Here is a 25,105-nt window from a genome sequence, read left to right as displayed (position 1 = left end):
TGGAGCTCTGCCCGAGCAAAAGGCAACAAGGGAAGAAGTTCCCAAGGAACATGGAGAAGGTTACACCACCAAGCAGTCCACCACAAGGGGAATCCCAACCAAAGCAGAGCAGATCCTGAGACTGATGGGTTGAGTCAACCTCTTCTGTTCAGAAAGTCATTGATGCAGAAAAGCCACAGGAAACTAACAGGTTTGTAGACTGAGACCCAACTGCAAACTGTCTGCAGTGTAAAACAACACGTGACTGAAACAGAGATAAGAAAGGAACAGGAAGGAAACTGGATCAGGCCCCTGGTCTAATGCTTGAAAATTTTCATTTCCTGTCATTTCCAGAGAAAATGACTGATACTGGCCAGCATTAACTGATAATGGGCTGACTATTATGGGTTTACAGAGGTTTCAGGAGAACTTTGATCCAGATCACACATTGCATTAACAAGGACAATAAATTACTCTCACTTTCCATGACACATTGCATAGAAATACAACTCACAGGACAGAGAGAGCTCCTTAATGAATAGGAGTGCTAAAATATTAGCAATGCATCAAAATCACACAAGTTTGCAAAAGAGCAACAAATAATACTGCTGAAAGAATATGCATTTAGTTTTGCAGAAGCCACCAAAAGAGAGAGTTTCTTCCCTCAGAAGCACTACTGTCCTCATTTCTTCTATTTCTGCCAAGTATGCTCAATATGGCAACTGAAAAAAAACATTTGTGGGATTTGATTTCAAAAGTCTATATGCTTAAGGAAAAGATTTCCCAAGAAAGTGCTTAGATTAAAGTACTTTCCTGTGGTATAAGCAAGAACACCACTAGTCAAAAACATAGAGCTGGCAGATGGGCAAAGCACTGGCACTTTGAAGCACTGCAGAGGTCACATTGTGGCAGAGAAATCTTGCTCTGCAGCTTTGATGTGGGACAGCTCACAGAAATATCTTCGGTATTTCACTGAAGTGCATTGCTACTGAAGCCTTTCTTACCCAGTGTTAAAGAAGCTGTTATTGTTCTTTAATATTAAAAGAAGAAAAATTAGTTTATCTGTCAGCATTTCAGACAAATGTGCAGGAGGCAATATAGAAGGTCCTGCGAGGGTCTAAATTGAGTTCACATTCATTAGAACATCAGTGATTTCCAGACAAAAAAAAAAAAACAAAAAAAACTGTCAAACTCAGCTTGAACACATGCCTGCCACAGTGCTAGGACAAAGCTGGGGTAAGAATTCCAGCTCTCAGAGATCAGGTAATGAGGTGGAGGTACAGAAGCTCACCTTTCCACTCCACCTCCTTTTGCTTTAGGCTTAAAAAGGCTTTCTCTTTATAATGTAAATGACATAATTTATACCTGCAGAAACACACACTGTAATATTCTTTTTACTTCTCTCTCTAGTGAAGGTTAAATACTGGACAGAACGTCTTGGTTTGGTTTTAAAATACTGTGGATATCCCCATAAAACAATTTATGAGAAAAGCCACCACAGTGGTTTAAATATCCTGAAACCTGCGAATCAAGAAGGCAGAACATCTGCACACATTTTTATGGTCCACTCAAACATTAAGTGCTTTCAAACATACACCAGATACATTACTTCTTTAGATTTAAAAGACACAAGTCTATAAACAGCCATCATCACAATCTTTTCAACTTATGCAAGATTTCCTCTACTTACATTTACCTCACCAAATTCCAGCAACAGACCCTTGAATTCCCTAGTCTCCTCCACCCTTCCACAAGACCAAGAGTAGTCAAAGAGCTAAAACCCATCCAAAACCAAGAATAACTATTTGAAGAATGAATTTTCTCTACTCATAACTGGCTGGCAGTACAGAGCCCTCAAACCCCACCTGCCCAAACTAGCCAGACTTTTCCCTTAAGCCCTTCCAGCTCATTTGTGATTTTGTTCCTCCTCACTAAACTCATACAGCTGCAAAAGTACTCTTATAATACACCACCCGAAACAAGAACATGAGAATTTTCTTGAAAAATGGAGAAAGTTGGTTGGGGAGCACGACAAGCACCAGCTGCCCATCAGCATTCAGGGCATGCAGCTGCTCTGGGTGGCATCCCTGGAATTCAGCTTGGCTGGAGAAAAAACAACCACTACTGCTTTTTTTTTTTTTTCTTTTTTTTGAAAATTTACCTAACCATTGTAACATGCCTGTGTAGTTCTACCCACATTCTTACATGTGTTTTAAACATTCTACTGAAACAGTTAAAGCTCAATATTTATTTTGCAGGAGTGCCCTTGTTTGCACCTCTCCCTTTGTTGCCATCTGTCAGGCTTCCTCATTGTAGCCTCTTACAGGGAAAACATCAGCAATGGCAAAACAGCAGGAATTTAGGCAGCCAGCCACTCCCTCCTCCTGCCCTTTAAAGGTTTGTGCCTGTGTAATTTTAACAGAGATCCTTTTTTGCTCCAGCACAGGCACTGTGCACAGTATCAGCCACATCCAGATGGTGCTGGTACTTCAGTACTCTGTTTCATGTTTTTTATTCTAACCAGTGCAAGGCCTCTTTACTTTCCCTTTCCTTCTAATCACCCACCCAGATACCCTGTGGCTGATGCAAGAACACACAATACAGCCCAGCTGTTAAAGCAGAGCACCCCAAATCATTTGGGATTGCCATGAGCACCCTGCCCCCATGCACACACACAAATAGTAACAGGCTTGCAAACTCCCCTGGCTGCTCATCCACATGCTCAGGAGATTAAATGAATTATGAATGTGTGTTATCTCATGTTTCTCTTCCAATTCAGTATCAGGAAGGGCCCCTGCCTCCCTCTCCACGTTTCAGAGCCCAATCTTAAGGCAAACCTCACACACTATTTAAGCACAATCCACCACAGCCCTCATGGGACCTATTTCCTCTTTTTTTTAAGGATGGGAATACTTTACAAGTACGACTGCCCTTGTTACTTCTTTCTGAAGTGCTAAGCACTTCACTTGAGCTATGAATCATCAATAGTGACAGGAGCAGAAATATCTTGTCATAAGCAATGAAGAAACTTCAAATTAAGTTTCCCATCAAATAATTTACAGAGATTGCCAATCCACAGCCAAAAGGACTTGCTTATAAAAATAATCCATAATTTAAAAATAACTGAAGGGACAAAGTATAACTTCCCAATGAACTTAAAAAATGTTAAATCACAAGAAGCAAAGGGGCAGGAGGGAAGTGAAGATGGAAAACCAGCATGTCTCAAGCACCTCCTGGAGCTCAAAAATGCAAACATTTCTTTCATACCTGTAAGGTGATCCATCTGCAAATGTGCTGAGAAAAGGTATTTAAATTTCCCCAGGCAGATACACCTTTTCCCTCCTATTTACCTGTTTGCATCTTAAAAACTTGATTCTCACAGCCCAGTCTTAATCTCTTCATATTTCTTAGCAAGTCTCAGAACAGAAAGCATCTCCCAATTCTGCTGCCAAAAGACTGGTACTATGCACCTCAGCATTAACATTCACAGGATGGCACATGTTACAGGCAATTTGGAACCTCTTGTAATCTGAAAAGTTATGTGATTTTATCCCTTTAGTTCACTGATCTCATGAAGTAATTGAAGGAGCACCACCTTCTGCATTTAGGATCCATTTTATCACTTTTTATACATTTGCTCCCTTTTCACAATTATGGGCATCTCCATGGCTTCTGAATTCAAACTTCTGGAACACCAAAGACTGTTTTAACCATGAGACATTTTCCTCCAAGAATTCTGTGTCCTATTCATTACACTTTTTCCAGCTTCATCAAAAAAACAGGCTATTCATACCATCAGTGTCCTTCCCTGTACAGAGAACATTCATTCCTAGAGCCTGTCTCATATACTGCATAAAATGGGTATTATACATAAAGAGGAGCTACTGTTGGATGCTTAAGAGTTTCCAGTTGCTTGAAAAACACAATTAAGTTTTAAATGTGTTTGTCTCCTTGATTTCACTGTAGCTACCTTACACACATACACAGGCTATATATTCTACATCATTAAAAATAACTTTCTAAATTCATAATATCTTGCTGCCTTTAGCTATAATCCAAAACCAGAAGTCTATGCTCAGACTATTTCAGAACAAATAAAATATTTCTCTGGTTTCTAAGCCCTTTCACCTGTTTTCAAACCTCTCCACAAGGAATGGATGTCTCAGCACTTCTGAATCTGGCTTCTTCCTCTCAGGGGGGAAGAAAATTCTACCCACGTATGGGGTCCTAGAACTTGAGTCCTTGTAAAAATCTCGTGTCTTGGGATAAATTTTGTTATTTGCTATCCAAAAGAAGCAATTTCCTTTTCTAGTAACACGCCCAGGTGCAGCGGGTGCTAAAAGGCAGGAGAATAAATGATTGTAGGCATGTGCATATGCGTGCAGACTGACCTTCTGGTACACAGCCTAATGAAGATAAGAAACAATCAAGCACCCTGCTACAAATAACTTAAAACCTGGCATGTACGCTTAGTAAAATGTTCAAGTGACTTCAAAGCCCTCTATCAATACAGAAAGGAGCTGCATTTAAATTCTGAGCCTTCAAATCTATTAAGCATTCCCAAGCACGGAAGGACGAGTACGAGGATTTCTCAGCCCCCCTCACCATGCTGTTTTCAGAAGTGAGTTAGCTCCGGCTCGGTCACTCAGCACACAGCCAGCACAGGTCCCTTCCATGCTCAGTGAGGTAACACAGAGAGTAAATCTAAACTGTTTTTTTATTGTTTTAACTTTGTGAAAACCAATGCTGTACACCTCTGAGGGGCACCAGCACTGTAAGGATCAGATCATGTTTCTCCCAGTACATGCCACAGCACTTGGGTCCTGAACACAGGAGAGGGTCAATGCAGCTTGGTGATGCCTCAGCAGCGGTTCTGGTATCCTGCCTGAGCTTTGTCTTCTGCCCTGCAGCCACACACCAACCACAGAGATGGAAGTCCCATGTGCACTGCCATGGCTGTGGTCCCGGCTAGAGGTGCTGGGGTGCACAGGATGGTTCAGCAAGGGCTGTCCTGGATGACGAAGCTCAGCAGAGGGGAACGGTGAACACACACGCAGACCCGTAAATGGGATCCATTAATCAGGCTCCAACCGCTCCACTTCACTAGACGGGAACTTTTATAGACACTGCCTCATTTATTTATTTTTTAAATGCCTAGATTAGTTTAGTGTGAAGCTGCTGAGAGATATAATTTGTCTGAGCAGATGATCTATAGATCATTGAATGAACACTTACCAGGCTCTTGCAGCCCACAGAAGACACCCACCGTGTGCTACCCTGTGGCTGCAATGCAGGAAAGATGAAATTTTTTCCCTAAAATTTAGCCCCCCACACCCCATCCCCAGTGGCACTGAGGTCAACAAGTTGGCACCCCTGGTAACATGCTCAGCCCTGACTGTGGGCAGAGCAGCAGCCTCTGCTCATGAAAAGCAGGGCCCTCAAATCAGAGAGAAATCAGCAAATGATAACCAACCTGGCATTCAACTGAGGACTGGCATTTCTAACACAAACAGCCTTTGCTGCTTGCATCTGTGAATATATGCATATTTAAAAAATAAATTATCTTTCATTCAGATTAGTTACCAGAATACCTCTTTGCTGAAGCAGATTTGTTCCTATGGTTGTATCTCCTACTATTCTGGGACTTAGTATTGTCTTCCCACTACTGCTGCAGAGAATGTTCAGCAGCTAATTGCACAGTCAAGTCCTTTCACAGAATTTTCACTTTGACAAGAGTAATTAAAAAAGCTAAACAGCTCGAGAACCAATTGATTAGGTCTGCAGGCAAAGCTCTGTTTGGGTGATCCTGAGATGCACGTGTACAGAACACCAGGCTTTTCACAAAACCCAATTAGGAACATGTTTCTCAATGTTTACAATATAGTGTCTGATTTTTGAAAGATCTCCTTTTGGTCCAATTCCTATCATACACTATATTCAAAAAGGCTTTGTGCATACACCATGCTCGCAAGAACCAGGAAAATCAACCTTATAGGACAAATTAGAGAATATTTTCTATTCTTCTCCTATTTTCATGTACTTAACAGTCTCCATTTGCAGACTCTCCTCCCATCACAGGAAGAAAACTACATGAGGCTATTTTGTCACTAAATCTGAAAGATGATGAATAATGCCAATCTCTCAATTTTTACCACTTCGTATACCTTCTCCACAAAAAAGACATTTCAAAGAGTAATCCTGTCTCTAGACACATTCTTAGGGATACCCATTTACTTGCCTTAAAAATGCTCCGAGTCCTCCATAACAAGACTTCTAATATTATTACTTTTCAAACAACATAATTGATATTAGAAAGTAAAGGGATCCAAAATTACTACAGATGTACCAAAATAATGAGCTTATGAACAGTAATGAAATGGAAAATTTTGGAAGCCTGAGGTTACACACAAACGTAAGATATGCTCCCTATGATTTTTAATATAGCTAATAATTCTAGCATAAAACGAGAAGTTGAAAGGGTTTTCTTTAATCCACTTCATTCTCAATAAGTCTTGGTCACTTACTATGTATTTGAAAAATTGTCATGAAATCTGCAAAGCTGAAAGCTAATGGGAACTTGGAGTGACAGTAAATGAGAAATTCCATCCAGGCGTCAAGGAAAGCAGTCAAACACCAGACTCCTCCTGGTGCCACCTGATGAGCTGGAGCTCTTCAGAGCCAACAGCTCTGGTCTCTGTATGCATACAGGGTCTCATGTGCAAGATTAGAGCCCAGGTCCAAAAGAGAGGTGAACAATATACACAAATCTTTCAATAAAGCCAAAGTACCATCTGTAAGATCTGGGAACACTTAGGGCTGTTTGCAGCACAGTTTCAAGCAGAAAAAAAAATAGAAAACTAGAGCCAGCAGCTCGGGCTCTCCGGTCCTGCTCTCTACAGCAGCACCCCACATCATTGCTCCAGGGTGAACAGCAGCCCAGGGACCCAAAACCATTTTATTTTTGGTCTCAAAAGCCAAAGGTTGCCTTAACATATATGCATAAATTTATGCCAGATCTTTTGAGGAACATCAAAACAGTGCCTTTTATATAAGTGGATACGCTGAGAGAAGCCATAGGAAAGTTTTACACATTCACAAATGTGATAATTTAAATGACAAATGTAATAAATTAAACCAAACTTGTTAGCTAATAGAATATTTAATTGTGTACTATGAATGACCACTTAAAGATTTGGGAATTTAACCAGATATTTTTAGAAGGTGTGAAGCATTCCTGAGCACAAGATTTTTTTTTAATATCTCATTGCTGTCCCCCTGCATCTTCTTCAACCTTACCTTGTTTGTAGCTCTATTCAGTAATAGTTTTTACTTGTTTCCTTGATGTCTTAATTTCCTGCAATAATACATCTGCCATCAATAATTAAGCAACACATTTGCTGCTCACTGAAAGCTGAACAAGTGCTATAAATCAGTTCTGGTACCCTGTGCCAGCACAGACACCATCAGTGATCTGCTAATGTTGGTGTTTCTTTGTGCAGATGAGACAAACAGAACTTAGGAACACCTGAAAAGCCTCTCAGCAATACCAAGCTCCCTTGTCCCTGCACTGGCATTTTGGGAGTGTGCTTGTCTACATCTTCTATCAAGAAGCAGGATGCCTAACTCTGCTGTAGCTTTTTCCTGGTGAGGGACAGAAAACTGAAATATACTATATTCTTCATATTTACTAATTATTTCTTGCTCTTCTAGGTATTAACTCTAACTTCCTTGCTCCATAGGTAGGAGTAGTAGAGCAGAAGATGGCCTGAACATGCATCATTCCCTTCTCAGCACTAAAATGATGACTTGCTGTGGGTTCTTCACTGTATTTTCACCCATTTTCTCTCGCTGCCTGTGATTCAACACAAGATACATGCTACTGGATGGCAGTAAAGCACTGAAGGATCATCTGTAGTCAGGCCCATTACCCCCTCTGAAGGTCTATCTTGCTGATTCACATTTGCCCTCAGACAGCGGGCAGGCTGCACTTCTCACTTTTTTGTCTATGAAGACTGATGGGAGATAAGAATGAGCTACAGAAACAACAGCAGTAACAGTTTCCTACAACACTTCCACTCACATGTGTGTCAGGGGAGAGGAACAATAAAACAAATTTCCATTACCAGAAACAGCATCACCTTTTAATTGGAATGAGGTTTACAGTGCTATCGCTTTAAAGAAAGCTGCAGTGTGTGTGAGCCTCTCCAGCCTGGCAGAGCTGTTACATTAGAAAACTCATCAAGTCCAGGTATCCAGCCAAGCCTAGGAAATGTCAGGGTGGCCATTAGGATTCCACATATCTTAATTTGAGAATCTCACCAATTCACTAGAAGGTGCAAAGACTCAGAATTTTTTTTTTTCCTAAAGGTCAAAATGTAGAACAGTTCATCATTAAATTTCCCTACAAAACACTCTCATGCAGAAACAAACTGTGTAATGTTCCTAGTTTTATTTCTGTTGACAAAAGATTGTACATATTTTAAAAACGTAACACTTAGCAGCTGTGCTGTCAGTCTGCAGAGTTTGCATATATAGTTGTGATATTACCATATTCTATTATTCATAACAAGCAACAGACTTCATTGTCGGTTTTGTGAAAAATAATTGCAGTTTGAAGCCAAAGTCTGACTGCAAAAAAAAACCCAAAAAAACAAAAACCAAAAAACCAACCCAGCATAATGGCCAGAGTGTCCAAAATTCAGGAACTCATGTAATGGCTTATGCCCTGATTTAAATCAATTCCTTTAAAGGAAAAATTTCTTCTGATCTGCTTCTGAGAAAGCTTTCCAATAAGATCACGGTCTTTCTATGGAACCCAGGACAGGAAAAGCTTAGGTGGGCAAATAGTTTTTTCTTATTCAAAACAAACACACAACAAGGTAACAATGCTCTTTTAACATGAAGCATGAGGCATTCCCATCCCATACAATCTCAGGAGTCCTCTCACCAGGCAGAAGCCCATGGGCTTCTGCATAGTTATTCATACGAAGAAAAAGTATTGGAAGGAGGAGGGGGGAAACCTTAAACATCTTCCTTTCCACTATTGTTGTTGACATTAGAAGTTTTTAAGAGATCTACAGCATCATTTGGAATTGTCCAAAGCATTTTTAACCTCCAGAAGCCATTTCAAGGCACCTCTCAAGGGCTGCTGGTCAATGCTGCTCTAGACAGAAAGCACAATCTCTCTCTTGGAGATACTCAACAGGCAGAGACTCCAACCTGCTCAGCTGCAGTGCTCAGCCCAGCATGGCCACATCAAATTTTTTAGAAATATTTGACAAATGCTGGTATTTGAGGTATGTGGTGCTGAAACAGAGAGGGGCTTTTGTCCATCTCAGCAGCAACCAGCACACACCCACCCAAACTCCCTGCCTTGGAGCAGCAGCTGCCCAGCCACCAAAGCTCTGGCAGCAATGAAAGTTCAGACACAGACCTCTGAAGGTGCACATAGTGTGGTAAAGTCTCAGGACAGAGAACTACCTACAGATGAATACATAACATAGGGAGAGATAAGAAAAAGAGAGAAAAAAAAAAAAAAAGAGAGAGAGAGAGAAACAAGCAACCCTACCATCCCCACCTCCACCCCACAAAAAACAGAAAAACAAAACCAAAAAACTGACCCCATGATGTGGATTCAGAAGATAAACGATGCATTGTAACAGGCAGCTGAAAGACCTTCAGTCAGTGAACCGATATGACCAAAAAGACAGCAAACCCATGAGGGTTTATGAGGAAACTACATAAGAGGATGTATGTAAGTTTTTAAGTTTCATTTTGTGAACAAGTTTCTCCTGTGTTCTCCCCACCAGCTCCTTTCAAGGAGAGGTATAAAGTCAGAGGAGGGCAGTGAGGACGAAGGGCCAGAAAAATAATTTCACACAGTTCACAAGTTGAAGTCAGATGGAAGAGAGTGAATGCCACTTGAGAGGAGGATGAAAAAGGACAAGGTAAAAATATCAGAGTACCAGGAGACCTAAAGAATATGGACTGGGAGCCTGTAACTTCCTGGCTCATAAATGAAGACAAAAAAACTTTCAATTTAAGAAATAATACTGGCAATTCAAAACCTATATGATGAGGGACTACTTTCTGTTTGTATATGAGATTCCAGAAATTCCTCCGGAAATTCAATTCAGTGCTCAACAATTCTTCATGTCTGCAAGTGTTTCTTACTGCCTGACCTGAACTTCCCAGCTGCAGTTTATGAACATTATTTCTTCTACTAGTGCTGGAGAGGGAGGTGCTTTTCCTCAATTATTGTGGCAGTGGGATGCTCAAGATGAGATGTTGCTTCACTGGAAGCCTTATCAATGTGAGCAGAGTAGAAAGACTATCTAATACATCTTCAAGATGGTGGTACTCATTTCTGCATATCACTGTGATGCCTGCCCTCTCAAAACAGCGTGGCATTGTTGACTCCTGTATGGTTTCTGATCCATTAGCACTGCAAGACCTTTTCTGTATACTGGCTGTCTAGGCCAGTTGTCTCTCATTCGGTATTTATGCAGCTGATTACGCCTATTTTCAAACATCTACCCACGTTTTTCCTTATTGACGTGAATCCTTTTCAGACAGTTTCTCCAATTTGTAAAGATTATTTTGAATTCTAATGGTGTCCTCCAACATGCTTGCAGCTCTTCCCAGCTTGTTGTTGCCTGTAAATTTAATAAGCGTGTTCTCTATTCTATCAGAGAGATCATTACTGCAAATGCTGAATGCTACCAAACTGCCAAATACCCACCCTATGAGCAGATGTTTCACAAGAAAAAGTCTCATGAGGGAGCATTGAAAGCTTTACTAAAGATAAATGACATCTACTGCTTCTCCATTCACAAAGCCTGTTATCCTGTCATTAAAAGAAATTAGATTGATCTGACCTTGACAAATCTACGTTGGGCATTATTCCTTTGCCCGTGTGGATATAACAATATTTAGAGTTGTTGCAATTAATAATGCTTTACAGAAACAGTAATAAAAATCCAGGTTCTTACAATGGTTTCTAAGTTTACATAGGAAATGGGAACTAATATGGGTGGGATGAGAAAACAGTAGCCATTTTTTCTTCTTGCATCTTCCTAAAAGATGTAGGTTTTGCTGGCCTTTTTTTGAAGGTTTATATTGGGGCAATTCTGGGACAAATGGACCTTGAGTTTGAAGCAGTCCAGAAGTGATTATAACACAAAATAATTCCTAATTTCTTCTACAATTTGACATAAACCTGGAAAACACCATGTGGTATACTGCACATTAGTCCTTATGTTTTAAGTGGAGCTCCTCACACTCCCCAAAATTACACAGAAAACTTCTTCCACAATTTACTAGATTAAAATCAGTGCTGAAATTTTAGCTAAATTTACCTCAGAAAAAAATTCTTTATCTGCAACAGAAGGCTGTGTGACTAATTGAAAAGATGTTGAGCGGTGCATAGATGCTGATTGAACAATACCTATTCCCAGGGATTCTGTTTAAACGTGGGGAAAAAAAAAACAGCCCACCAAAATCATACTCTGCTTCTAAAGGTACAAAACTCTGCAAGTCATAGGAAAGGAGGAATATCTTTAGCATATGAGAAACCCACCAAACTTAGCCAGCTAAATATGTTAAATGCTTCATGTATTTACCGAGGCAGAATCAAGGTTCAACAGGCACCAAAAAAGACAAGTACAAGCCCTTGAGGCCTATAATACAACCACAGAGGAACTCCAGCAAAGAAAACTATTTATATGATTGCCCCAATAAACAGCCAAACACACCAGGATGCAAATTCCATGGTGTTGATGCATATTCACTCCCTCTGCCCATGTTACAGGCCATGAGCTGTAGGATCTGGAGGACCCCTCTGCTCTGCACCTCTGGGTCTTTCAAGAGCTGAGGCAAGAGCAGCTCTCTGCTACATTGACAATATGAATATATGGGCAATTCAGTCACACACAAGCTCAGACAGCATCCTTTACTCACATGCACTTAATGATTCACTGTGAAATCCCCGTTGAATTAGTCAGCAGCTTATTTTTCTGTGGGTCACTCCCTTCCACAAATGAAGTTACACTTTCTCTTGACTGCTGAAGCACATCTGTGGTGACGTCAAATGTTTACACTAGTATTTTAGACTTGAGACCCATGAATAACTCCAAAGCTTGTTTTACAGGATATAAATGTATTTTTCCACTCTCTTTGTTTTTAAGAGTATCCAAAGACAACTTTTGCATAAAGATCCAAAAAAACAAGTGTCTGACTCACAAAATAGAGCCCCCCAACTTGAACTTTGGCTGAAAACCAAGCAGGGTACATTTCAGCCAAAAATAAACTTGCAAAAAGTTGAAAACAACAGGTAATAACTAAAGAACTTTGTGTAACCTCTGCTAAATTGTGTGTAATAGCCTGTTAAAAAATATGCTGGAAGTATATACACAGCATGTATAAATGACAAATCAACAGCCAAAACCATTACCTGTTACACCAAAGAGAAGCAAAGGCAGCCTTTCCAGGTCTTGGACTACCCTCATTGTTCTCCCAAAAGCCATTTTAAATTCTTCGTAGTCAGCATGCCAAGAATGAGAATAAGGTGCTAGGGACAAGGCATCACAGTTCTTTATATGGGAATATGAAAGCATTTTCCTGTTTTCCTCTTTCTTCTATCTTCCTCTGATTCCCCTAGTCAGCATAACCCCCTTATAATGAAATGCCCTGTAAATCAATGTGGTGACTGTAGGAGGTAAATTTGCTTCTCTAAGGCTGCATCATGAAACTACTGGAAGCTTCTGTTGGATGCTAAATAGGCTTAAAATACATAGGCATCATCATCATATAAGTCTTTTAACTGGTTTTGGCATTTCACAAGATTTTCACCACTCATGATTCAGTTCTTCCGATGAATTTTCTGTCTTTTGAATTAAACACTCTGTATCTACAATCTACCTACAGCCTTCTCACTTACAAACTGTGGGTTTTTTTCAAATACAGTTATAAAAATCCTTTCTGAAACCAATGCAAGGCAACTCACACATTTTCCTCTAAAGGAAGAACTTCAGTTTCAAGTTTGAAACCCAAGGAAACACCACCTCTGCCTCACCTGCTGGTGATGGGCTTACATCTCCCACCCTCACAAGCCACCATCTAGCTTTGACAAGAGAGCAAAAATGAACCATCCTGACAGCCAGGCATAGTTATGCCAAGACTCAAAACAGTTACTACAAGTAGTGATTTTCAGGGGCAAAAGACCTACCTGAATAAAGCCACTGAGGACTTCCTAGCCTCCTTAAAACCTCTTTTTCAAAACAACCTTTAACAGAAGTAACACAACAGTTGCACTAACAGGCGAAGTGAATTTGACTAAAATAAATGCAGAGCAAATATATAGGTGTTCTGCACTCTGATATTTAAGTACAGAGGTTCAAGAGTCATTGTCTTCTCCTCCCTGAGTGGCAATTAACTCACAAGGGCTTTTATCACTCACCTTTGAGGTGAACCAATGAAGTCATCACATCTAGACAGAGTTTTTAATTTAAAACATACAAGAAAAGCAGCAAAGGCAAGCAACAAGGCTCCTTGAGAGGACTCTTTCTTTCAAATTTGCAGTATTAAACAGTGCCAACAGTGATGATTATGGTCCTTTCTAGGAGACCACGACTACTCCAGAGAACTCAGTGTCACCTCAGGTAAAATAACCACATGTCGTAGAGACAACCAAGTCCAAAACTCTGCTTGACATGCTGACTTTAACAGGAGCACCAGCTGAGAACAGGCATCCTTGATGTCACAAAAATACACTAAAAATGCAGAATTTGCATTTGCTTTATGTTTTGACCAAGTAATATCTACATGTCTCAATCTAATTTTACAAAATACATTCCTGGAAGTCATATTGTTAATTATTTGGGGGAAAAAACCAAAACAAACAAACCAACCTAAAAAATTAGTCATACATGCAGTGAAGGACCATCTCAAAAGCACAGCAGGACTGCAAGTTCATTTCAGCTTGTACTACGTGAAATGGAATTATTTCTGTAATTATTTCTAAAATCATGTAAGTCCCCCTTACTGTAAAGATTCAAGATTACAATGCATCAGAGAAAGCCCAAGTGTAACTGACACTCAGGGCAAAGTCTAGCATTGCAGGCTACAATACACATATAAATGTAAAACCATCATCCATCATAAAACATATTTTGGTTCCATTCAGTAACTGTATGTCAGAAAAGTGTGCAAGGTAGAAGATATTTATATTACTTAAAACTTTCAGTAAGCACCTTACAGTGTTTTCACCCCAGCAAAATAAATTGGATTCATCTTTGGCACAGACAAAGCAATGATTGTCAAAAGGAGCTAAATACAGCATTCAATTAGAAGTACAACACTGTTTTTCAGCTACAGATACATAAAGAAAGACATCTTACCAGAGAAAAACCATCCATGAACAGATGCTTTTTTTTTTCCTCTCCCTTTTTAAAACCAAACGTGTTCACCATCAAAATAGATTGACTAACATTTCGAGCAAACAAATTTCATACTCCTGGTTGTTCACAAAAATGAGTTTTATCATCATATATTACAGTATCATTCTGAAGTACCAATATAACAAACAAATAATCAAAGAAACAAAAAAAGCATCCCTATTGCCATTTCATTGCTTTTTACAACTGCTCAGCTAAAACAGAGAGCTTCAGACCTTATACTTATCCTCATCTGACATCAATACTACTAGCAGCAAGCAGCAGCATGACAAACCATTTTCCCTGGCACTCTTTTCTGTCTGCAAATAATGTTACCATCACTACTATCGGAAATTTTAAATATCTTCTTAGAATACTCACAGCACCCTTTGCAAATAGTCACAACAGATTAACATCTGGGAATAAATGCAACTAACTTGCAACTAGATTTGGAAAGTAAAGGGTAAGCTTTAGCAAGACTGCCAGTCAGCTGATAAAACTAAAAGTAGATCACCTGTAAAGAATTACTCAGATGACTGGATGAACTGGGGTCCAGCAAAAGGCATTTTAATGTACTTACGGGCACTTATTAATGAGCAAAAATTCAAGTCACACTATGAAATGGAGGTTTGCACCCAGGGAATCAGAGGCCAAGAAGGTGATTCAAAGGTCATTGCAGAGTAGCACATTCCTGGCTCAATGTAATAGTTAAAGTGCCATGGTATGTGGAACAAGATGTGGCCATTTCTCTTTTTGGTCCTGATCCTTTGTCTTTAAAAACATACTGAAAACTCTAGAAGATCAGTAAAGAACTGATCAGAAAAATCAAGACCAACACATTTTTCTACATAGGGAAAACTTTCAGCTTGTCTAACTCCTACACTCTAACCTGCTTCCTCAGGGAGATTCTATTAAGTAGCAGGAGTCTCCAGCCTAGCCGACAGAGATTACTACATGCAGTGTCTGACCCCCCACCCCCCAAAAAAAAAGCATAAATGAATCTTGAAATAAATACAGATTTGTAGAAGTAATGATTACGTGCCATTTTTACATACCACACAAGAGATGAGTAAATTCTCTACCATTTAGTCTTCAAATTGTGATTTGATAGCCTCCTAAAAGCTATGTCCTACCTCATCCACAGCTGTTAAAAGTAGATGCAGAAATTACTAGCTGAAATTATACAGTCAAGTATAAGTAATTATACAGTCTTGACTATGCAAGTCAGAGTAGAAAACGACACTGATCTGATTTCTGGCCTTAAAATCTATCAATCTACAGTAAAGATAAAATTTTAAGCAGGTGGTTTTACTGCTTTCCTGAATCACCAAGCCAGTGAGCACACTTTCTCTCAAGGAAAGTGTATAAAATATATCAGCAGCCCCTCCGTATCTTGCTGTGCTTGATAACTTGCATGGACACTTACACATAGGAACTCCCACATGAAGGCAAAAGAATAACTCTGGCTTCTTAGTTGAGTCTGAATGAAGCGAAAGGCAACTGAGATCGCTTAGCCCTGCAGAGCAGCAGCAGGGGGGTTAAACAAAGAGCCATGGTGTTGAGACAAAAGTCAGAGCCTACACTGTGGTCTTCATGCAAACCCAGGACACCCTTGATGACTCCTGCTCAGAGTCAAGCCCGGATCTACCACAGAGCAGAATCTAGAGCAACCCTGCCTGAAGCTGCTGCACCACTTCTCTGTGCTCAGCAGCCACTGGTCATGGAAGGCTACAAGAGGACACGAGGAAAGGATCACTTGATATTTATGCTATTCTTACATCCTCCAGTAAATCTGGGGCTTGGCGGACCTTTGACCCAGCACCTTATGTTGATTGATGAGTGATGTTAGCTTTAAGAACAAATAGAAAAGAAAAGAAATGACAATGATAAATGATGTCACCTGTTGTAGGTAGTCAACCAAACAAATTCACATGACTCCTGCAAGAGCTGGAGCTAAAAGGGAACTGGCTATAAATGCAGAAAAAGATCTGCTGTCTACTCTACACATGGCTTTTGTTCTTACAGTATCCTTCATACCCTAATATCTGCAACACTCAGTAACAAGCAGGCAGCACTGAGATATTTAAAGGCAAAGTGTGGAATCCATTTATACCTAAATATATATATGATGAGTAAGGACAACAAAAATAAGGTTGCACGTAACTGTGGTTAATATTTCAATCTGTCCCTTAATGATGCAACCCCAGTGTCTCATGTACATGGGCTTTCCTAAACAGTATTTTACATGTTCTCTTCAATAATGGAATTTGTCGAGTTAGTTGAGGTGGAATTGCAGAAAATTAGTATTTATCTGTGCTGCAATACCTAAATCCAATCATACCACTTACACATAATCACTATGTGAGGTGTCTGGAGGACAGGCATGTAAACAAAGAAACCTGCAAGCAGAAATAGATGCAAGGCAGCAGTGGAGAAGCTCCACATCCAGCTTTTGGGATGGGATACCACTGCTCAACTCTGCAAAGCAGCTGTTTTCCAGACTTACACAACAGCTAATCTGTCTGGCAAGGTGGCCAAGAGCAGCTGCACTGGAGCTGGGCTGCAGCTGAGGCATCTCTTGGGTTATGAGGCAAAGGCAGCAGTGATGCACTGGGGAGTCAAAACCTGCCATGCTGCTACCAGGTCCCAGGAATGTAAAAGTAATGGCAGACAACAGAGTGAGGGCTTAAGAGGAACCAAAAGCCTTAACAAATGTTCCAGAGCTCTTCTCTCCAAAACCTCTGGATGGCACTTCAGGTGTAATGCGAAACCCTGGAGCAAACCAGCACTCACCTGGGATCACCAGTTTAGAAAGGCCATCAGAATCAGAGAATGTTATGGATTGGAAGGGACCTCAAAAGATTGAGTCCAACCCCTCCCCCCACCTGCCAGAGCAGGATCACCCAGTGTAGGTCACACAGGAACACATCCAGGTGGGTTCTGAATGTCTCCAGAGAAGGAGAATCCACAACCACACCGGGCAGCCTGTTCCAGTGTTCTGTCACCCTCACAGTGAAAAAGCTGTTTCTTATGTTTACACAGAACCTCCTATGCTTCAACGTGTTCCTGTTACCCCTTGTCCTATCACTAGAACCCCTCCTCATCCCAGCCTTCACATGCATCAACATTTCACCTTCCTATTTTCTTTTTTAATGTGTCTCCTTAATCCAATTATCAACCAAGAAAATTGACTAATTATAAAAATAACATTCTGCATGACATGCATGCCTTTTGGATTTAAAGTAACTGCCTCTTATAAAGGGCAGGGCAGCCTTGAGAGACTTGAAACTTAGGGTTCTTGCTCACCAGAGGTGGTGAGAGCCAGAGACCTGCCTTCACCAGTACCCCTCACTGATGCAACCTTTCCCTACCCCTCAAAGAAAAGCCAAATCCGTAGAAATCAAAAGGTGCAAATTGTTTACCACAGATGACTTCACAGGTAGCTGGCCCAATACTGTCTTTGTTCTTTCCTTCTACAAGGTCACTTTTGAAGTGGTTTTCTTCCTTAAGCCCTTTGAAATTTGGTGCAAGACAAACCAAGATATATTTGAGATACACAAGACTTTGGATAGGTCACCTATTCTCTTCCTTTGGCTAAAGGAAGATGTGCCCAGGCCTTTTAAAACAAAGCCTAATTTAAAAAAAATTAAAATCCAACAAAAAAACACATGATTATTTCTGATGTCAGTATTAATTTTTTTCCAGTTTTCTCCACATTTTTGTTTTGAGGGGGGATTTATGTTGTGTGTTTTTGTGTTTTGTTTGGTTTTTGGTTTTGTTTTTTATTTTATAAGAGTAAATTACATATTTCCAAAGTCTGGAAAAGAGCATCTTTTAGCTGACTACTGAACTGAACATTAAATGAAATCTGCAAAGCCATTTTTCCCATGCACAATCAGAGGCTGACAGACAGGAAAGTACAGAGTGCATTTTAAAAAAAAAAACCACACATAAGCAAGCTGAGGGAGGAAGTGTAAAACAGCCATCCTGAATCAGCGCAGAGCTGCTGTAATGGAATTAGGGTCACCCTGACAGAAACACAGTCAGATCACAGAGAAAATTTAATAATTTCTTACTGCAGTCTGTAAAAGCCAGGGAGGATTTGAAAGTGCTTTCTGCCAAATTAGCACTTTTGTATCCACTGTTCACAGTCATGCGGCCTTCCCGCTCACCTTCTCCTCCCAGCACCCCCTCAGAGCAGCTAAGAAGCCACCGATCTGTCCTGCTGTCAGGGGGACACCTTGAGCCCCTCTTGTCCTGACACATCACCACAGAGTTAACCTCTGGATGTCCCTTCAGTTTCTCAGAGCTGAGGTTATTCACAGCTCCCATGAACTCAATTCCAGGAGAGGCATCACGGCGCACGCCTGGTGCTAATTCCGCCAGGCGACACATATTCAATCTGTTCATCTCAGGCGTTAACATTGAGCTATCTGCCAGCTGCCTAATTGTCAGGAAGCTACAGCAGGGAGGCAGAAATGTGTTGCAACAACAGCAGCTCTGAAGCTAAGCACAGAAGGGGAGGGCAGGGAAGCCCCAGTTTTGGGTGCTCCCTGAGCACCCGGCCATGAGCCACATGGCAGCCTCCTGGCAGGGATGCAGCACAGCCCATCACATCCTGCCTTCCCTGCCCTTGATCTTCACTGTTCCAATAATGCATGATTTTGGGGACTGACTCCAGGAATTGAAACAAAGGGATAACCTTGCTTCTACTACCAAGCTGCTTTTACTAGGGGAAATGTAGGAGTGCTTTGCAGATATGGAGCTTACTCATCCCTCCACTGCCTCCAAGGCTCCCCTTGCCCTTCAGTGCTTTCCTGAACCAGAACTCCCCACTGCCATCTTCGCTATCATATCTCACGTGTCTGCATCACTGATGGCAGGGCATGAAATATTCAGCCTTTGGGGATGATTTTCTGCCCCTGCAGAAGCACAGAGTGGGCCCTTTCACACAGCTCTCTGCCACTGAGAGATGGTGACAAGATCAGTAGAGTAAGATAATAGCAAAGTTCTAAATTGCTAAAATACACAAAGCAACATTTTCCCTCCTAGGAAACCTTCCGCTAATCCATGGTGGTTGTGGCAGTTAATGGGTTATCGTCCTCCACATCTGCCTTCCAGATTAGGAAAAAGTAATTCAGAGTCAGTCTGTGCCACAGAAAAGGAGCACATACACACGCTTCTCAACACAGAAGCATTTCACATCTGAGACACCAATATTTGGATCTGGGCCTGTGAAGCAGAGCCAATTTTTGCTAAATTTAAGTATGTAGAAGTATTCCACAAAATTAGCAAACCATGTCTAGTGCCAGTTATCCTTAGGCCAAGAATTGTCCCAGGACATCTCAAGCTCTGTCCTCTTTTTGCCACATACCTGATTAAGTGATGCTTCACTCCTTCCCAGGGGCCAGGACAAAAGGTAATAAAAACCTCGGGAATTTTTATACTCCTCAGAATATTAACATATACTTTTCTCTGTCAGACTCAAAATGGGCTTTGATGTGTAGACAATAAAGCGATATAAATAATCTTCCAGCAGCCAGGAAAGAAAGCTGAGGAAGGCGTCAGCTGCTGCCCTCAGTTTACCTGGGCAGCTCAGACTCATACAGACTACACACTAAGTATAGACATCACCCCTAGTGATGACAAAAACAGTGGTTTTGTATTTCTTCACATCCTCCCTTCACTCTTCTTTCCAGCTTGTCTAAATTAACTCCTTCTGTTCAGTCAAGGACATTAAGGACCCCCAGTCCATTTTTTCCATTCAGCCTGGCTACTGCTGATATTTACCTTTACCTTTCACAAAATTACACCTTAATTATGAGCCTGGTGACAAAATCTGTAGTGAGAAGCAGATGGGCAGTGGCAGCTCAGGAAGTGCACTGCAGTCACTGCTCTGGCTCAGGTGTCCCAGGAGCCCTGGGCTTTTTCAAAGGCACAACTGCACAACCACAGCAAACATGAGAATGTGTGGACACTTCAAAAAACTGCTTAGGGGTAAAAAAGGGGAGGGTGATGCACAAATACCTAGATATAACCAAGCAAACACACATGTGTGTGATTTATAAAAAACAGGACTGCAAAGAACCCACAAGGTTTCTTCATTCAGTATAGGATAAGGTATTTCATTAGTCCACTACCAGCCAAGTTTCTCCTCTTGTCTGTCCATAATGGCTTTTTGTGCACAGTTTTCTCCCTAGCCTGGATGGGGCTGATCAAAGCCAGTCACAGCAATGCTGTAATACCACCAATGTAACAGGCACAGATACAACAGCTTGAAGTACGACCACAAGGAAATGTGCTGAAATTCAGGTGCAGGAGAGCTACACCAGAAGGAAAAACCTGCACCCTTTTCCTCAACAGCTCTCAGTCACCTGCTGACTCAGGAGAAATGTCTCGGTGCTACTCAAGTTATAAGAGCTGGTAAAACAACAAGGAAAATAAAAGTAAAGGGGATTACTGTGACCCCAATACTTCTCTCTGCTCCCAATTTTCTTTACTCATCTGCACATGTTAGAAATCAAACTGTCAGGTTTTGATCTTGCAGCTACTACAGAAGCTCTTCCTGTGCTTGAATAAATTTTTTCAGCCTTCTCAGTTGTACTTGTGTCCCTTCACACACACACTGTTTATCTGCATTGTGCACAGTGGAAAACAAGAGATTTAGGAGGGTTATCCCTTAGTCCTCAATGTTTCCAGTGCAAACCGAGAAGTTTTAATATTTGTTGAAAGAAATTTTGCAAGTTATTCAAGCTTTCCAAAACTGAATGTTACTTACTGTCTGCTCCTGCTGAAGGCAGCATCAAGCAGCAAAGGATGGCTGCTGGCACAGTGAGTAGTGGGATGCAGAAATTAGGCACCATATTCCAAAGCAGAGCACGTCCTCTTCAGTGTGAGGCAAGCAGTCAGTACATCCAGTGTTACAAACACAGAATTACTCCTGCAAACCAAGAGAAGAAAGGGAGAACAATCAAATATGACACACAGACTGACTGTTGATCTGCTAATCTATATTGTAAAGACTCATGTCTTTACAGATATCTTTAAAATTAAATATAACTATCTTCCCTGCTTGAGCAGTGTAACTCCACATTGATGTCCCCAAATCCAATAAGCTGTTTTCAAGGGCCAAGAGGCATAAGCACACACCCATCTCCACACTTATCTTCATGTCCAGTCTCCATTGTGGGCTATTTATACATCCTTTAGTTTTTATTCACAACAGATACTTACATGCTACAATACAAGAAACTGTCTTAAGCTCATGTAACTCTTCCTTACACATCTGCCTGAGGAAGACATACTTGATTGCATGTGCAGGGCACTTTGCAGTCCACTACATGTTAAGCGTATCCTGGTTCATCTGTCTGGGCTGGTGTACACCAGACAAGACTCAGTGATTCCAATCAGAAGAAAGAAAAGCTGAACTGAATCAGCTGTCAGTTCACAGGGCTACCAGAGTCCGAGTAGGAGTTTATTGAGAAAACTGTCTATAAAGAGAAGCTGTACCTAAAGAAAACACCAAAATTGGTTTCTAAACAGTTTAGTCTATCTAAAAGGACAAAGGATTGGCTACTCCTTCTCTAAAACAAAGAGAAAATTATTTGGCAATTGGCTTAATTTAGGTTTAGTTTCTATATTTGCTTAGATATGGAAATAGTGAAAATTCCTTGAAACCAAGCCAAAAAGAGGCAGGTATTTAAAAAGAACACAGTTTCTGTATATCATGCCTTCTTTATCTTCTCATGAGAATACTTTCATTCTACTGCCACTTGAAAGTCTGAGGTCTGCCTGCTAAGACAGATTTTAAAGGAGCTAGCAAGCCCTGTTCCCTCCAAATGACAATGTTCAGCAGGGACAAGGGCTCACTCTCTCACTGCTGGGCATTTCAACACAAGCTTGAGTCATTCATAAATTGATGAGATTCTCCTTCACTAATCTGCAAGAGCTACTGAAAACTGGAAACAGAGCATTAATAGGGAAGAAATCTCATGCTGGCAGATGCCAGCCCAAGTAGACCATGTGAGTATCCTTGGTACAAAGTATCTGCAAGTGCACAGGATGCATGTGGCATGACCCCACCACTCTGTTCATGTAGGCAGACATTTCAAGGACGTGTTTAAGATTGCTCCAACAAAGGTATTTGGGGTTTTGGATGAGGAAGTGTCTGTCTTTTTTGGCTGGTGGGGGTTTTTTTGAAAACAACTGAGCTTTTGATGGAAACAAATATCACATGTTATAAACATGTTTACTTCTGTAAAAACACCATGCTCAAAGAATGCTAGCAATGACAGTGCTGAGGGAAATCCACAAGAAATCTCCAGAGAATCTATCTAGGCAAATATTTACATCGTATCATACTAACAAGCAGTGGATCACGATTCTTCTCCATTCTGAGACTGTATTTGCATAGTATATCTTTTCACACATTATATCACACAACACAGAGAAATCTTTATTTATGCAATGTCTTCTACAGCAAAGATATCTGAAAATACTTTACGAAATAACCTAGACCTAACCTAGATGCAGAGAGAATACTGATCATCTCATCCTGCTTTTATTATCTCAATGAGAAAGCATAAATCCCAGTAAGCTCAGCAGCAAGATTCTGAATACTGTAAAAGAGGCTCTTCATACCAGCCGCACACACTGTGCTCTTTGTAGCTCTCCAGCCTCCATATCCTCATTCATCTCTCACCAAAGAATTACTAAAAGCACCATTAACACGTCTTACACTGCAGAGACAGATACAGATAGACGTGTCTTTATAGCTGCATAAGCTCTATTCCAATGGGAAACTCTGTTCAGTCCCCAAGCAGCTTGCCCGATGTTAACCAGCCCTCCAGATACGGCCCACACGGGAATGGGAAGAAGTGCCTGGATTAAGAGTGAAGATTATGTCTCTTGGATTCCGCATTTACGATGCTAATTTGTGCAGCCTGGAGAAGCAAACTCATGAAGCACACTCTAAGCAGCACTGCATCTGGCTCAACAGCAGTCAGAATCTTAAGAGGCTACTCTTCTGGGGGGGAAGGACTCACCAAGGGTTCAAATTACTGTGTCAAAACTAATGATGTGTGTCAAACTCTCTTGGATTAGGACAGAGAACAAGTTTTACAGGTGGTGCTGAAAACATCTTAGGTATGTATCAGACCAGGCTGGGGATGAATAGCTTCCAGAGAGCTTTTCCTCTTTCATTCACTTCCATTAACAACAAAAGTGCTTGATCTAATGGCATACCTTGAGTGCAGATTGCTCAGAAGCCATGTGAATGGCACCTCCACAACCCTCATTCAGAAGCAACATTCAAGAACACAAAAACCTCAGCTAAAGAATAGATCTGTCTCTCAATTTCTCTCTTCTTTCCGCAAATGTGATCAAGCTTCTCTCCAGTTTCAAGCTTGACAGATTTATAACTTTCCACTCAAGCCCATGAGATACATGCAACATGCATCATGCAAAACTGATGAATTGTCAGTTACCCTACCAGATGCTTTATAGACTTGATCTTTCTGCAACTGTTTAGTGCTCTGTAATAATTTACCATCTGGTAGGAAAGTCAGATTTTCTTACACAAGACTGCTGTCTGTCCCCCCAAAGTTAATAGAGTACCTTTGGCCCTTAACTTTGCTGCTTCTACTTGCTATGGAAAAGTTTTCTGCATTCAATATTTAAAGCCCTTTAAATTGGAATGTTTTAAAATTTCATAAATCTTAGTAGCTGTCATTCTCTTTTGAAATTGAAAACATGATAAATCCTCTCCCACTGGTTCAACTCTTCCATTTTAGAAGTGAGGTTCTCTCCCACAACAAGATGACAACCCAATATTCTAAGTAAGGTGACAGTGTTAGCTGAAGCTCTGTTAACCTTTAGATGGACAGCATTTCTCTGAACAGTTTTGAACAGCCATCCTGAACCAATGCAAAAAGCTACCTTTCCTGGAGCAGAAAAGGTACCTATAATCCAAATAATGTTGGTAGACTTTGGTAATGAGCTAAACAGATGCAGAGTCAGTAATGCTTTGGTACAAGAGCAATCAATTAACTAATGCTCTTAAGACTCTTAGCGTTTCTTTCACCCCAACAACCTCATGCCTCTTCAGGCTGTTCTTTTTTGCATCTGGAATTATCTCCTGTGCACCAGATTACCTCAAGTCTCTTCATGTGAAGCCTTTCTTTAATCTCACTGTTTTGGCTAACATCTCAGAACACATATTGCATTTGGGAGCCCAGATGCTCTAGAAGGAGGTTTTTCAAAATTACATGTGCATTCTCCTTGCTACTTCTGCATCTGGTCCTAGCAATATGTAGACCAGCAACTGTAGACCATGGAACCCAAAAGAAGGCTGAAGACTAAGCATTCCAGATGGCTTGTAAAAACAGCTTTGATTTTAGCAAGCTAACTCCTGCCTCTAGTCCAAACAAAATGTTAGAACTACCTAGTTTGGCAGAAAACTAGAAAGAAGGAAAGAAAAACAAAACAAAACAAAAAGCAAACTTCATTCAAATTTAGATGATTTTGCCATGGGGCAGGTGGATGGCAAAGAGGTGGTCTTGAGAACATTTTTTAAACATAAATGGTTTGATTCTTTCAGGCAGGAAGAAAAAGCTGGACTCATTTAAAACAGAGCCAAGAATACCAACAGCTCAAATGGTGCTAGGAAATTCTGGCAATGAGTATGTCCCACAGGA

The 25,105-nt window shown here is 40.8% G+C and overlaps 1 protein-coding gene across 5 annotated transcripts in view; it reads right to left on the bottom strand.

The window, feature by feature from the left end:
- PTPRF (protein tyrosine phosphatase receptor type F) overlaps positions 1–25,105 on the bottom strand; it is a 381,207-nt gene that overhangs the window by 229,200 nt on the left and 126,902 nt on the right. For all 5 annotated transcript variants that reach the window (XM_030454976.1, XM_030454978.1, XM_030454981.1 and 2 more), the window contains one exon: positions 21,190–21,351. In XM_030454976.1, coding sequence (XP_030310836.1) covers positions 21,190–21,274 — 85 coding nt within the window. In that variant the 5' untranslated portion in view covers positions 21,275–21,351. The remainder of the gene's footprint in view (positions 1–21,189; positions 21,352–25,105) is intronic.

The sequence above is a fragment of the Calypte anna genome, chromosome 8 (assembly GCF_003957555.1).
Source record: "Calypte anna isolate BGI_N300 chromosome 8, bCalAnn1_v1.p, whole genome shotgun sequence".
In the NCBI taxonomy this organism is placed as follows: domain Eukaryota; kingdom Metazoa; phylum Chordata; class Aves; order Apodiformes; family Trochilidae; genus Calypte; species Calypte anna.
This window is presented reverse-complemented; position numbering and strand designations above follow the sequence as displayed.